The sequence below is a fragment of the Sycon ciliatum genome, chromosome 9 (genome assembly GCF_964019385.1).
Source record: "Sycon ciliatum chromosome 9, ocSycCili1.1, whole genome shotgun sequence".
Lineage (NCBI taxonomy): Eukaryota > Metazoa > Porifera > Calcarea > Leucosolenida > Sycettidae > Sycon > Sycon ciliatum.
In genome coordinates this window covers 20277972-20293439 of record NC_088651.1, presented here as the reverse complement: position 1 = coordinate 20293439, position 15468 = coordinate 20277972, and the positions used below count along the sequence as shown (strand labels likewise).

The 15468-nt window shown below is 45.8% G+C and overlaps 1 protein-coding gene across 2 annotated transcripts; it reads right to left on the bottom strand.

The window, feature by feature from the left end:
- Positions 1-1966: 1966 nt before the first annotated feature.
- On the bottom strand, positions 1967-13692 carry LOC135824861 (uncharacterized). Of its 2 annotated transcripts, none has more exons than XM_065337585.1 (5): positions 13536-13692; positions 12922-13068; positions 10622-10792; positions 8520-8699; positions 1967-3098 (listed from the first exon to the last, which is right to left on the bottom strand). In XM_065337585.1, exons 1-5 carry the CDS (start codon positions 13635-13637, stop codon positions 2586-2588), a joined length of 1113 nt encoding a protein of 370 aa, XP_065193657.1. In that variant the 5' UTR covers positions 13638-13692; the 3' UTR covers positions 1967-2585. The 2 variants fall into 2 exon arrangements, with proteins under 2 accessions (XP_065193657.1, XP_065193658.1); XM_065337586.1 differs by lacking the exon at positions 13536-13692 and adding an exon at positions 13368-13514.
- Positions 13693-15468: the final 1776 nt, after the last annotated feature.

Here is a 15468-nt window from a genome sequence, read left to right as displayed (position 1 = left end):
CTCCAGACGTTTCGTTGTTCTGAACAACATCGCCAGTGGATAAAGAATGGAGGGCTTTGGGTGGTGGCACGGGTTAATAGGGAGTGATGGTGGTGAGATGAGGTGAAAAGGTGAAGGTGGGAAATACATGTATCTAAGTTAATGGTGAAGGTTAGGTGCGGGTCGATACAGGTGGGAAGGCGTACACCCTTCGGGGAGAAGTGTAGGTTGGTAGAAGGTGTTGGTGTGCGTAGATGGTGGAGTGGCGTAATGGAAGTGTCGGGTTGATAAATGTAAGGGAGAGTCTAGGTAGGGTGTGGATCAGCAATAGGTGTTGGTGTATGTGGTGGGTAGAATTGGCAAGGGGTGTGTGTGTGTGTGTGTGTGTGTGTGTGTGTGTGTGTGTGTGTGTGTGTGATACATGTATTTCCCACCTTCACCTTCTCACCTTATCTCACCACCATCACTCCCTATTAACCCGTGCCACCAGCCAAAGCCCTCCATTCTTTATCCACTGACGATGTTGTTCAGAACAACGAAACGTCTGGAGAAGTATCGTAAATATTTCTATCGTTATTAAGTTTTATCAAATATACCACCACCCTTTGGTCTAGAAAGAATACTTTTTTGATATTACAATGAGAGTGGATAATCAACGGCTTGTCCACCAACTCTTTTTTTATTAATTATTTTCCTGAGACCGAGAAGTGTTCTGTTTCTGCTCCTATGTCCTTTGTCAGTGGTGCTGGGGGAATGGGAGTCGATGGGAAGACTGCAGCCGTTGCGTTGCCTGTGTTGAGGCACATCGTCCAGCTAGGCTAGCCGTCGCCAACTAGTCAGCGCAACCTCAGCCACGAGCTCGCATCAGCTACATGCCTCGCGAATCCAAAGTCAATCAATCAGTACAATGTCATGTAGAAGAAGTACCCTCGCCGGCCTCAGCAACTAGATGGAAATGAAGATTTGAAAACACACTTGAGAATCACTTGAAAACACTCAAAAACAGTGCAGGGAGTGCTGCGATAAAGAAAGTCCTATCTGCGTTTACGCGATTCGGTTTTGACTACCCCCCTCCCACCCCCTTGTTTGCGTCTGCGTCTGCGCGTCTGGAAACCGACGCGCTCGCGATAACGTCACGTGATGGCATTTCCTAGGCGACCGTCAAAAACCGAAGAAAACGCAGACGCAAACGCGACTTTTGAACGCAGTGCGATAAGGGCCTAAGGGCGCGCTCACACTGCGACCAAAACCAGCGTCCATGCGGCCATGCGGCCAAGTTGCATGGTCAACGGCATGAACTTGACCAAAATGTAGCGGCCACGTTTCAAATCGTGACCGCGACCTCCGGAGGGGGGTGCCACGACTTGGCGGCAACATGATCGTAGACGTGAAGCGTATTTGTGTACAACCTGGCCTGAAGTATGTTCAATTTCTCAAATTCCGGTGTGTTGATTCATGAAAATCGGCGGTTGTCGATGTCACCTCGACATTTGCACATTTTTAAAATTTTGTAGTTGTGGTCCTGCACGCACGCACCGCATATGCATTCTTTGCCCTTTTTGGACGATGTCGATTTTGTTTTTGTTTATGTAGTTGCTTCGTTGTGATCGGGTCAGTCACCAATTTCTACAGTGTACTCGTTCAATACGATGGCAGCTTGGTCTGGCTTTTCGATTTCGGAAATCATCTTTCTCTACTTTTCTGCGATGATGGAATGCCATACCTCGAGACATTTCAGTTACATATCATCGGAAAATACAGTTCTCATCTCGGCAACAGACGAAAGAAACCACTACCGGAATTTCCACTGCACTGGCACTTGCTCAGCTTTTGTACCAATCATTGGCTTGCGTAGTTCAATGTATACTGATTGACTATCGCACACATACACACACACACACACACACACACACACACACACACACACACACACACACACACACACACATACACACACACACACGTACACACACACATACACACACAAATTAGTGAGGAGGATGGGGAGGGGCGAAAGGTTCATGTGAGCTAGACTGCGGAATGTTGACATTCAAGAAACAAGGAGGAAGAGTGGATAAGTGTTGGATTGTGTTGCTGTATAAAGTTAGTTACAGAAAGAAAGTCGATGCGCCAACATGTCTGGGTTTTTTATTGGTCAGGTTGCTTTTTTTGTCAACCATAAAGGACATCGGGATAAAACGAAAGAGGAACATGATCAGAGGCCAAGAGTCAAGACAGGTCATAATAGTTATGACACGTTCACATTGACACGATCGCAAGACGCAACTATTTACACAGAATGGAATATTGCCCCCCCCCCCCTGGTGTGCACTGGAAGTTGGGAGTTTTCAAAATGCAACAGGGTAAGGCGTATACTAGTCTTGTACATTTAGTTGTAGTACGAACAGATGTTTGCTTGGTGCATTATGTGTGTGCGTGCGTGAGTGTGTGCATGCATGCGTGTGTGTATGTGTATGTATATGTGTGCGACAGTCAATCATTATACATTGAACTGCGCAAGGCAATGATTGGTACAAAAGCTGCTGACCGTGTTAACAGACTCAAACATTCGGACTTATTCTCCCGCTTGAAACATCCATCGAGCTCTACTTGTCAACAGATATCCATCTGTGGTCAGCAGTCATTTTCCACTTCGCCGTGGCCTCTTTATCTTTCTTTACCTTTTGACGCAGACTTTTCCGTCTTTCGTTAGATCGTTGGTTTACTGTTGGTTCGTCCCATGAGCGGCTGTCAGGGACGGGCAAAGACCTCCGGGTTGACCATGGAGACGTCCTTTTTGGCCATCGAAATTCTGGGAGAGGGAATTCTCTGTCCGTACTCAAATCAGGTCCATGTGGGTCCAGCGATTTCCTTTCCGAAACCTGCTGCCGCGCTTTGGATTCTTCATGTTCCGAAGATGAGGGAATTGTCACGTGAACGTTGAGTAATCGCCAGGATCTGAAGAGTGTCGCTAAGCCACTGGACATTACCAGCAGACCGATAAAGATGGCAGCACCACCCCAGCAGCAGATCACTAATCCACACAGGCACGTCACATAGCCTCCCACAATCATTTCCGTGTAATTGCTCTCATCCGAGATCCGGTCATGCGGGTTTTCCTGTAAATCGATAAATAGGGAATGAAATCAATAATATCAAGAATACAGAACAGAACAACAAGGACAATCAAGGCTTGTTTTCTGCAACTTCAAGTTTCATGCTCTCGCAATCATCAGGCAACATTAAGGGGGCACATCACCCAAAAATTCGCTGAAAAATCGAATTTGTAAATTCATATTGAGTGCTACGTCAGTTGAAAGAGCATGAATAGCTGCAAATTCTCTGAAAACTGTGTCCCTATCTGACCAGCCGTTCAAGAGTTATGGCCGAAAATGTGCCCTTGCAAGGAAAGATTTTTTTGTTGCATGCTGTCATTTGTTGGCAGCACTGTATTTGAATGTGAGCAGACCGTGCGCAACTTGTCGTATTATGGAAACACGCGAAAGTGTGCAGAATTTTGCCCCAAGTCCAAAAAAGTCCAAAAAATCACGTTAAAAAACCACGTATTGGGCTGCACGGCGGCGGGCGAAGCCCGCCGCCGTGCAGCAGGACTTTTGCCAGCACCCTCGTGACGTTGCAGATATGTGGCTTGATTATTGTAGTTGACGTTGATTTAGTGACTTTGGCAAGTTTGAGTCGTGTCAAGAAGTCAGGTAGGATTCAGTACTAGGCAGTAGTGAAACGTGAGTGGCAGTCTTTGCCGGTTTCTGAGGGCATCCTGGATTTGGTTTGCAGCGCTGTGGAAATGGCTTGCTGTGGAGGTCCCAGCACTGGATGTTGTATCAAAGGTACGACCTCGTAGCACGTGCCAAACCTAAAAAAATTCAAAAATTGCCTTGGGTCTGTGGGAGTCCGTGAAAGAACGCCCACTCGTTCCGTTGTGACAGATTCCAGGGCCACGTTGAGGGGCCCTACCCCACCACCCATGGCTGCTTCTGGACTTGTTTTAGGTTTGGGTCCCGCGCACGGACAGAATGGGCACGAAAATGTGAAAAAAATGTAAATGCATTTGTTTGGCTCCTGGGTGGCTCGCACACCGTAGCACTATGCCGGAAATTTGAGTTTTTCCGGCCTGGAAAGCCTGTCAGTGAGACGCAAGAACTTGTAAATCATGTCCTGAGGGCCAGCATAGTGGCAGGAGTGTGTGGTCAAAATTTCACTCAAATCCACTGAGAAACACCAAAGTTACGGTCAATTGAATGCCATATGAAATTTTTGGGTGATGTGCCCCCTTAAGGTTGGGTGCCGATCATGACAGTATAATTATATACCATGTATGATGATTGCGAGAACATGAAACTTCAAGTTGCCGCAAACAAGCCTTGATTGTCTTTGTTGTTCTGTTCTGTATTACGCTCCGCCTCAGCGGTGTCGAGCACTGTCAGCACACTGGGTACATCCTCCGGGTAATATCAAGAGTACATAAACCAGAGGGTGCAACTCGGGATGGTTCCTCAGGAAGCGTAATTCGTGCAGTACGTCATTTCTGACGGTACGGTGAAAAGTTGCGTAACCAGTCACGGTGGTGCAGGTCACTGAGTTTATCCTGATTTCGGATTTTTTGATACGGATAGCCTGGTGAATTTACACTCTGGTTTATGTACTCTTGATAATATTCATTCAAATAATTTTTATTCACTGGTTTGAGGGAAGATATGTAGCTTGTCGCGATTTGACACTTTCCTATAAAAGTAGGGCTGAAACAATTATACCAAATACTCGAGTACTCGCTCGGTTTTTTTCAAAAATAATCGTACTCGGATTAAATCAGAGTACTCGTTCATACATGGCACATGCATTTACCACAGATATCTGCAGTTTCAGAGCAGCAGTCGGCAGATATTGATGTGCAGACTGTGTGGTGAACACATGTTCACGAGTAGAGAGAGCCCAAATGACCCACCAACCAATATACCAGAGAAAAATGACTGCTACTTGTTTCGATCAGGGTTGGATCATGTGATTTTAAGGCCCTCGGTGTGCAATTTTTAGGTGATGAAGAATACTCGATTACTCGAATATTCGATCGGAGAAAATCAGAGTACTCGAACTAGGGATCTCAGTGTCAACTTTCGCCCCTATATAAAAGTATAGCCGACGTTGCTGCAACTACCTGGGACATAGTGAAACCTCTTTAGGGCGAACATCAAGGGTTAATTAAGTCCAAAAAAACCATTTTTTTACAGCATTGTGTACACCCGGTACAAGCTTCACCAACTTATTGACCCCACCAAAAAAACGGCGTGCCAAGGCCCATTGAGCACTCGGAAACTGTGATCGCATGCATGAGCAAGCAGATTTTAGCACTTTTTCAGCTGAAAAAGCTCAAAAAGGGCGATATTCACCAAAAAACGCAATAAAGGGCGAAAGAAACGGGCTTTTCCAAAAAGGGCCAAAAGGGCGAAAAAAGGGCGAGCACCTTTGGGAAAGGGCTAGCCGAGGATCGAGCCGCATTTTCCCACGTTTGTCCACTCTCGGCGAAATGGGTTATCTGTGAATAAGTCAGTCTGTGAACTGGGTTTTCGAAAAGGTGAAGGTGGGAAATACATGTACCTAAGTTAATGGTGAAGGTTAGGTGCGGGTCGATACAGGTGGGCAGGCGTACACCCTTCGGGTAGAAGTGTAGGTTGGTAGAAGGTGTTGGTGTGCGTAGAAGGTGGAGTGGCGCAATGGAAGTGTTGGGTTGATAAATGTGGGAGAGAGTCTAGGTAGGGTGTGGATCAGCAATAGGTGTTGGTGTATGTGGTGGGTAGAATTGGCAAGGTGTGTGTGTGTGTGTGTGTGTGTGTGTGTGTGTGTGTGTGTGTGTGTGTGTGTGTGTGTGTGTGTGTGTGTGTGTGTGTGTGTGTGTGTGTGTGATACATGTATTTCCCACCTTCACCTTCACACTTCATCTCACCACCATCACTCCCTATTAACCCGTGCCACCACCCAAAGCCCTCCATTCTTTATCCACTGGCGATGTTGTTCAGAACAACGAAACGTCTGGAGAAGTATCGTAAATATTTCTATCATTCTTAAATTTTATCAAATATACCACTCTTTGGTCTAGAAAAAATACTTTTTTGATAAAATAATTAATTCAACATCCACGACCACCTGGACATCGATTCCCCACATTTTGTATTTTTTCGTGAGCACAGATTTTGACGCAAACGCTGAAAATCACAAGTATAGTATGATATCACGTCCTGCGTTTTCCAGTCTCAAACGCAAACGCAGACGCAAACGCGACTCAAACAAACGCAGTGTGATAACGGCCTAAGTGCGAAATGAAAGAGCACCTTTGGGAAAGGGTTATCAACGGCAGGACGGGTAAGTTTCAGCGTGACCAACAATAATATCCACGCCAGAGGTGACAACGCACACGCGCCTGGCCCTACATGCACGCTCTCTTCCAACATGCTTGGCTTTCTCCACCAGCCAACTCTATGCCGATGATACAAATGTCGATGTTGCAGGCAATTGAAAAGCCTTAGAAAGACTTTCACTCAGTCAGCGAGTTTCTGCACTCCAGGGAACTCAAATTGGACCCGGCAAAGACTCAGTTTCTTGTTCTGCGGAAGCCCACTGTGCAGGCATCCCGTCAGTTGGGGTTCTGTGGCACCGTGGTAGAACAATCATCTTGTGCTAAGTATCTGGGCATCATCAGCAATGTGATCAACGGTTGAGGGCTCTGCTACAGTCCGTCGAGCAGCGACCACCAAGAGACTCTTCTTCCGTGGAGTAGCCCATAATTTGGCGTTAAATGTTGTGTATAGTATATGACCATGTCACACGTGCATACTCTCATATTCTTCATATTTTGCTTTCTTTCGAAACAATGCATTTTTGAGTGCATGCCTGATCAAATTCGGTGTAATGGGCTGTGGATGAAAACAGTGCTCTGTGAACTGTCTTTCTGTGAATTGGGTATCCTGTTAAATGGACTGTCTGTCAAAAAGATAGTCTGTGAAATTAATGTCATTCCGGAGAACTGTCGTTCTGTGAACTGGGTTTCTGTGAACTGTTAGGACAAGAAGGGACCGATGATATTTGGTCGTTATAACGGGAGTTCTTCATATCCATATTATGTTATACCCGGTGAATACACTGTAATCTATCCCATACAGTTATGAAAACTAAGAACTTAGAAATTACGACTTTAGCGATAATAGTCATGAAGTTGATTGTTCCAACTAGGAACACACGCTTCTTGCCAAACTTGACGCTTGACTGACTCACGACTGCCAACCGGAGCACACGAGGAGCACGTCGCACCTTCCACTCGGAAAACTTGCAGGAAAACACCACTTCCTGCTCAATATACAGTGTATCGGGGAATTCACTCCTAATCAGTTGAGCTTGAGTAGGCTGAGGAAGAATTTGCTTGAAAAGTAATACATATATACTGCTCAAACAATAGGAGGACAGAGGAAGTGTTTTTACTCAGAGTTTCACGCACTAAGCGATCATCAGAAAAGAGTAATTGGAAATCTGGATCAGTATTGGTTTATATACTCACAAAGCAAAGTGTATATACTGTTCTGCGGGCCAAGCCATCACCAGGGATACAAACTTTCAAAGGCGCTTTGTTTCCAGCGCGACAAACACCTCGTGAATCCCCAGGTACAGCGTGAGTCAGAGGTACGACGTGCTCCTCGTGTGCTCCGGATGGCAGTCGTGAGTCAATCAAATGTCAAGTTCGGCAAGACGCGTGTGTTCCTAGTTGGAACAATCAACTTCATGACTATTACCGCAGAAGTCGCAACTTCTAAGTTCGTATTGTTGTCCCTCACGCGGACGTGCGACTAGTTGTTGGAGGTGACAGCGTTGGGAATAGCTATACCGGCTCTCAACATCTATTTAGCACAACTCCATGAGCGAGTTTGTCGAGCTGGAAACAAAGGTCATCTGTAAGCTTGTATCCCTGGTGATTGTTTGGCCTGGAGAGGAGTACATGTATAGAAGTGGTGCTTTTCAGGCACAATCTTCCTCAGCCTACTCCATCTCAACTGATGAGGTGTGAATTCCACGAAACACTGTGTATTGAGCAGGAAGTGGTGCTTTCTTGCATGTTTGCCGAGTGGACGGTGCGACGTGCTCCTCATCTGCTCCGGATGGCAGTCGTGAGTCAATCAAGTGTCAAGTTCGGCAAGAAGCGTGTGTTCCTAGTTGGAACAATCAACTTCATACATGTAGTTATGAATACTAGTACTAGTTCTTCTAAAGCAAAAGTTCGTCTTATCAGTGTTCTTATTAGCAAGGTTTCACTGTTTTGTGTTCTTATCCTCATTTTGGTATCATTAACGTTCTGCAATCCTTAACATAGGAACAGAATACCAGCGAGATTTTCAATTCAAACTGCATTATACATAATACAATATCCCGACCTGAAAAGCCTGACAAGATTACGCCAATGCCCACAGGCCATGTAGACTTTTCTGCAAAGATGCAGACATACTAGAAAGTTTGGCAGAAAAGCAAGCGTGAACACTTACACTTAACGTTCCATCCTCCCCAGGCGGTTCGAACGGGTACCAGCTGCCAAGCGCTTGGTAGAGAAACAATCTCAACGAATGCCGCAGATACATGAAATTGTGGACTGTCGACTGACGCAAGGCTGTCTTCAACATGAACGGCGTGTAACGCACTATAGCCAGTATTATAACCTCGCACCACTGAGCAAGCACACATGCCCATACACAAGTTCACACATGCGCATGCACGCACGTACAAACATGCAAGAAAATACATGAACACGCATGCCCACACAAACATACACACTACGTTCACACCTAAGCAGTACCAGGTACAGCACAGAGCCCTGAAGCCCATCGTCCCAGGGTCATATCTCCTAAGCCTCACTGGTCGGCGTTAAGTCGTAGCACTCACATGCCTTTACAAGCTGCATTTGATTGATGGCCCGCAATCTTGACCATCATGACACCGCCGAGGGCAGTTGCTAACCAGGACCGGCGCTTCACTCGCCACCAGCAAGAGGAGCAGCACCAGCATCAACTAGCACCAACACTGCTCGCCGGAGCCCGTAATAGTTCTCTCCGATCATTCCCCTACCCACATGCCACGATCCAAGACTGGAACCGTCTCCCATCTGCTCTGCTACGCAACCTTCCCACGCAGAAGGAAATGCAGGCATCAAGGAAGGCGCCTACAGGTCTCTCCGCTTTCGAGACTGGCACTCAGCCACAGATGCCCTCTGAACCCTCCCTGAACACCCTCTCCGATTGAACCCTGGCTCCCCTTTTACTCTATCACCTATACTTATCTTCCCATTTTCACCCTCTATGTATTCTCCCCCCCCCCTCTCCCCGCCCCCTGTGCCCACTCCTCCCCACTGTTTGGTGCACTGAAGTGTCACTGAAGCCGAGACCTCAGATCGGCGGAGATGCTCCAGTTTCACCACTACAGTTGCGCCTGCAGCCAGCTCTTACATGCGGTATTCTGTTCTCGAGGTTCGTGGTGCATCGTAAGAAAACCCTACGTACACACAGTCCTACTGTGAAACCGGAAAGTCTAACGAGTCACAAAGTCTAACGTTTTAACGACCAAGTATTTTTCGTTATTTGAAAAACCGTTATCGCTAGATTTCTCGTTCCACATATACTGGCATACACAGAGACATAGACAGCAATAGCGACAACACACAAAGTGAAGGGTAGTTGGCACCAGCCAGTTGTGAACCGGATAACGAGTGAGGTACGGAAGCAAGGACTGAGAACAGAGTGTCTCTGATAGAATAGGCGTGCCAGTGGATAGCAGAAATGGGCCATGATGCAGAACCACTTGGGACTGTCAGATTAATTTTCCTGGACCGCGCAAGCCGGGAAACGCGCGGACGCATTTGTGAGGGAAAAAACGGGTGTATACCCCCAATGGCGATACGGCATCATGTAGGCATGGCAAGCACATCACGGCAAACAGTGATACAAAGCATTGTTAATATGCACAGAAATGAAGGGTGGGAGGGCAGGGACACTGTTGGGACTCAAAACTGACTGAAGAAGTCAGGAAAAGAAGCGACAATTAAGAACACACCTGATGCCATATTTGCAACTGAAAATATTTCGCGAGCAATCATTTCTCGTCTGTGTAAAGATGCGCATACAGATGGGTCGGCAGATAGCCATCATTAAACTCTCTACACGTAGTCATGCCAAAAATACGAGAAAAACGTTAAACTTTTTGGTCGTTAGCCTTTCCGGTTTTACAGTACGTATACAGAGAGACAGAGACAAGAACGCAATATACACAACTACAGTGTAGTAATTGTACTACTTCGGTACAACAGATTCTGACTTGCTTTGTTTCTAGAACTCTGTGCCATGCTTGCTGGTTGAGAACTTTCTTGTGACCTACTTCTTGGATGCTGAGTCACAACCCTCGTCTTGTTTCTAGCGCTCATGTTACATGTATAAAAATCACAACGCTGCTGCGTCCTTGCAAAGGTTGCAGGTAAGATTTTCGGCATGACGATGACTAGGTTCCATTTAACACAAAACGAAAGTACGAATGTCTCTTGACTTGCTCTCCTATTGTGATCGCAAGGTCGTAAAGTCGACTCTCTGCTGCGCAGGCTTACCTTCAGTAATGGCTTACTGCGTAGAAACTCGCCCAGTTCAAACAGTCGTTGGTTGAAGACTTGCCGAGGCCCTAGCCGACTCCGGAACATTTCCACTAGTAGGCATAGAACCCAGAGCGTGGAGCGCAGAAACATCCATAGGATGTTCGCGGCAAGATAGATCACCAGGAACTGCAGCACGCAACACGACACAGGAATTTGTACATCAGGCGCCCTTGATTGAGTGCTTACTATACACTCACGGGGTTTTCTAAGGTGCTTAGGTGTATATAAGGGAAAGAACCAAGGAAAAACAAATTTAGTTTAAACTCGGATGGTGAGCCAATATAGTTATGATGAAGAAAGGAAAAGGAAAAAAATGTTACGAGTTATGACAAACTGTCCACCAACGTAACCAGATCTTATACAGTCATCAAGTGCGACAAAATTGCACAAAATTTACAAGGAGTACTGAGACATTCGGCGACCTAACACCTTGCTCCAACACTTCTCCAAGGTGCAAACCAAAAACCTTCCTACTTGGAAGGCTCAGGTTCGGAAAGGTCCAAGAGGGGAAGGAAAGCGCAACGAAGAAGAGCATGAGCTACGCATCACGGCAACAAAGAATGCCGAAAGTTACTGGCTGATGACGAAACTAGTAAGACTATTGGACAGACCGGCGTTACTACAAGTCGACGACGCAAAGCAACAGACCACCCAACTTGGGAGGCTCAAAATTATGTAATAAACATAGAAGGGGAAGCTAAGCGAAGACGTCAGTTTGTGCCATTTTGTCGCACTTGCTGACTGTATAAGATTTGGTTACGTTGGTGGACAGTTTATCATAAAAACATTTTGTCCTTTTCCTTACTTCGTCATAAAATTTAATTTAGTTTACTTTTTAGATTTACTCTTGGATCTCCACCGGTATATAAATGAGTACTACGAGTGCTCACATGAGGCCTTCCACATTTTCCTCGTCCTAATTTCTATTTCTAAAATTGTACAGTTCTGTAAGTAGTCAGATGGTGAGGCAAGGAAAATAATAAATTGAATTATAACTAATATCCCTTGTACCTTTTAAGGTGGAAGGCCGTTGGTTAGAACTATCGAGCAGTGTTCAAGCTCACTTCCTTGCTGTTGAATGTCCCAGTACTCCTTGTCAGTCTGGTGCTACCTTGCGCACGTCTAACTGCTTAAACCCTGGTGTAGTTGGTGCACTATAACGCATAACTTGTACCCCACCGTTTCCTTTGTTTCTACAGTTCTACAGAGTTGTAGTCTAGCTGATCACTTATTTAGAAAGGAGAGGGACAAAATATTATGAGTTAAGACTAACTGACGAGATGGCAGCCAGGCATAGTGGGATGGTCTAAGACCATGATTGAGAAACAGAGGGTACCAGGTTTAAGTCCTGCTTGGAAGCGGAAGGATTTTTTCCAGCCGTGCTGCGACCCACAGTTGATTGGGAACTCGTGGCCTGGCACGAGGGAAACAAGGATGCAGTGAATGGGATTTCGGTCTTTGACCACTTTGTGGTGGGTCTGATCTACTCACCTCCCACCGCTTAGGAGCTGCATCTGCGCCTTGATCCAAGAGGGTGGTGGCGCTCCTGCGGATGCGGAAAACTGGGCCTTTGGCCGAGTCTCACGCGAACCGTGAATTTTTTTAATTTTTTAAGACTAACTGTCCACCAGTGTAACAAAATCATGCTTGTGGTCTTCTTAGTGGCGCTTTCCGTCCTCTCTTGGACCGTTCCAAGTTGAACGGTTGTTGGTTTACGCCTCGTAGAAGTGTAAGAGTTGGGTGTCAGGAAGTTGAATGTTTCAGTACTCCTTACTTCATGTCGCACGCGCTGACTGCATTATGATCTGGTTACGTTGGTGGACAGTCAGTCAAAACTCGTGCCAAATGTCCAACTCCTATTTCCAGTTTCACATATGCTCACCATCCGAGTTCAACGTTTCCTTTACATATTACATTATTATTGTGCCTAGCGCACCAAGTTAAAATAGGACTGAGTGGCGTATGAAATGATAGGTTTTTGGGGGCCAGAATATCTGGAAAGGCGGAATGGGATGGTGGTGGTTTGCCTGTGAGAGGGGTATGTGTTTGTGCTTTGTAGGTGGTATGGTATAGACCGAAACAGTGAGCAAAGTCGCCAGTCTTCGAAGTGGTTTCAAGAGTGCTCGCTACGCTTGCTGTGTCCAATGTTTTCTCCGTTGCAAATTTGTCAAAACGTTCTTACGGTCTACTACATGCTCACATTTATCTAACATTATCACGGAAATCATCTCAATCCAGATCATTATGAGCCTTACCGGTAGGCAGAGAATTTCGAACAGTGTGGGCCCCAGCCAATGCCAGATGCTTCCCAGGACCATGTCCACTACAAACTGGTGCAGAAACATTTCCACGAATAGGTAACAGGTGAGGCTTGTCCAAAGTACGGCGAAGTCGACCCATTGCTGCACACATGTACATGTAGACCAAAATGCAACAAGTACATTATACTTGGCAGACCAGACAACAGTAAAACGCACATAGTTGAAGAGTAGTCGCGGCCACATACGAGTGTTTCTGATTGGAGTACTAGTTGCGAGAGTCAAACTTGTTTCAAACTCTTCTCCTTTATCAACTCTCTCACCCTTATCGATATGTACGTTCGCTACTAAAATACTACTCCAGCACACTGCGGATATTGTCCGGAGGACGAGCTTGTTGCTGCATGCTGAAGTATCATTATTATGATCAGAAGTAATATTACCTAGGATACAGGTGCCCATTCCTGCTGCCGATGAGTCTTGCCAGAGTTCTACTGTACTACAAGGAACGTAAGTCACGTAAAGTGTGACGTCACAGTCCAGTGCCGGTGGAAATGGCTGGTGGTCAGAGACAAGCCTACTTTTCACAAATACACTACTCACTGGCTTACCGTTACAATCCGAGGGAGACACTTTGAGCACAGCCATAGCAGTCCTCTCAGAGGGACAAGAATTGGAACGCCAGCATCTCCCCAAACGTACCTGAAGTACATACTAAACGCTTACTTATCGGCCAAAACGCTTGAACGACTATACATGTAACTACAACACAAGTTTCTTGGAGTATGTGCCCTCTGCTTTCCAGTATGCTTTTTATTCTCTGGATTTGCGGCGCGAATTAAGACGGAGCTGGGAATTTCGGCACATTAAAATTAATGATTTGCTAAGATCAGCAGCAAGGGTTCACAGATACCGTGCTGATTATATTATTGTAGCGGGTTAGCGTACATATGGAATTGGATTTAAACGCCTTTTTATTAATCTCCCGAAATGGAGGTGTAGTCTTCGCCCACTCTTGAAGAATTCCGCGTAATGCTTCGTAGGTGGGAGCTTGCGCTTATCCTGCCCATTCGGGATGGAATAACCGTCCAGAGCATGCTAGAATTCCATCCTTCCGCTCACGTAGTTTTTTACTGTCCTTGATATACAAATCACGCTCTGTTTACTGTTCTTTTTTCGTTCGTACCTCTTGATATTTGCACTTCAAGTACTTTGCACTGTCAAGGCAACAAAGTAATAAAAACCAAACCATGCGTTTCTCAAATACATGTTGGTCAGTGCTTCCAACCTGCTCGGTCTGATTTTCGCACTCGGACTGCTGATTTCCCGTATTTTCCAGTGGTTTTCCGTGCTACCATTTTTTTCTTCCATGATTTATAATATATTTTTGCGACATTTGTAGTCATTGGGGTTCTGTATCGGGTGCTCAGTAAGTCGTCCATAGTCTTGGCCCCAAGAAGTAGTGCGTCACGCGAACTGTAGCCTAGTGTAGGACAACCAGGAATGGTGTGAAACACACGTACACAGCGCTTGAAAGCTTGAGACTTTTTCACTGTCTGAGGCCGGAGGTTGCAGTCAGGAATTCTGTTTTTAGCGTGATAGTAGTAGGTCTTCGTCACAGTTTTATGTGCTCTGCAATCAATTATGTACAGTCATGTACATGTACATATACATGTATAAAAACTAGTTCGTAGTCAGCTAATCCCTACTTCTCAGTTTTCCGTGAAATTTCGGTCAATTTTCGTACCGCGGACAAAGGAGTGAATTTCCGTGCAAACACGGAAAATATGGAATGTTGGCAGCACTGGTAGGGGTAAACCGAAGAAAATAGACGACAAATCTGTGATACCTGTATATCTGTGATCGGCTAGCAGCTACTGGTGCAGGGTATCAGAGTTTTAAGTTGTGTCTCGTCATTTCTCAGTTGGGAGTATTTGGCCACGTTTTGAGACTACGGAGTTAAAATCTAAGCTACACGCCATACCCGTTAAATCGCATATTTAACCCTGTGGACACAATGGTTTACTTTCGGAGTGATACATGTAATTATAAATTAAAGGGAACGGTTTGAAATAGGAACGGTTTGACAGCAAAATTGTGCACTGCCAAACCCCGATCACAAGCACGGATTGTTCGCTCGAAATATGTTTGTGGAAGAAAGCTGGCGTGTTGAAGTTTGCTCCGAGCCCGATTCCATCGAACTGAGCCACTCTTTTGTGTTGGCCGGTTGCCTTCATGTTGCCCTCAAAATTTGGTCTCACAGAGGTGGCTCCAAACCGGAAAGGTTTTGGATTGCACGTCAAGTTCACTCTGGGTTCTGAAATTAGGTAATTGCTATCGCTCCGCGACGAACAGAACAGAGTAACAAAAAGCCTCGTGTATGCTTCCATTAGTTCTCATTGATGTAAGGTGATTCATCGGCGAGAGGCGATCCGGCCGCTGTTTACCTTCGACAAGAAGTTGATTTTTCGACAGGCGTAAAACTCCAGTCCCGGTACGAAGCAACGCGTCAAAACTCACCTGCTTTGTATGGCGCTTCTGGTC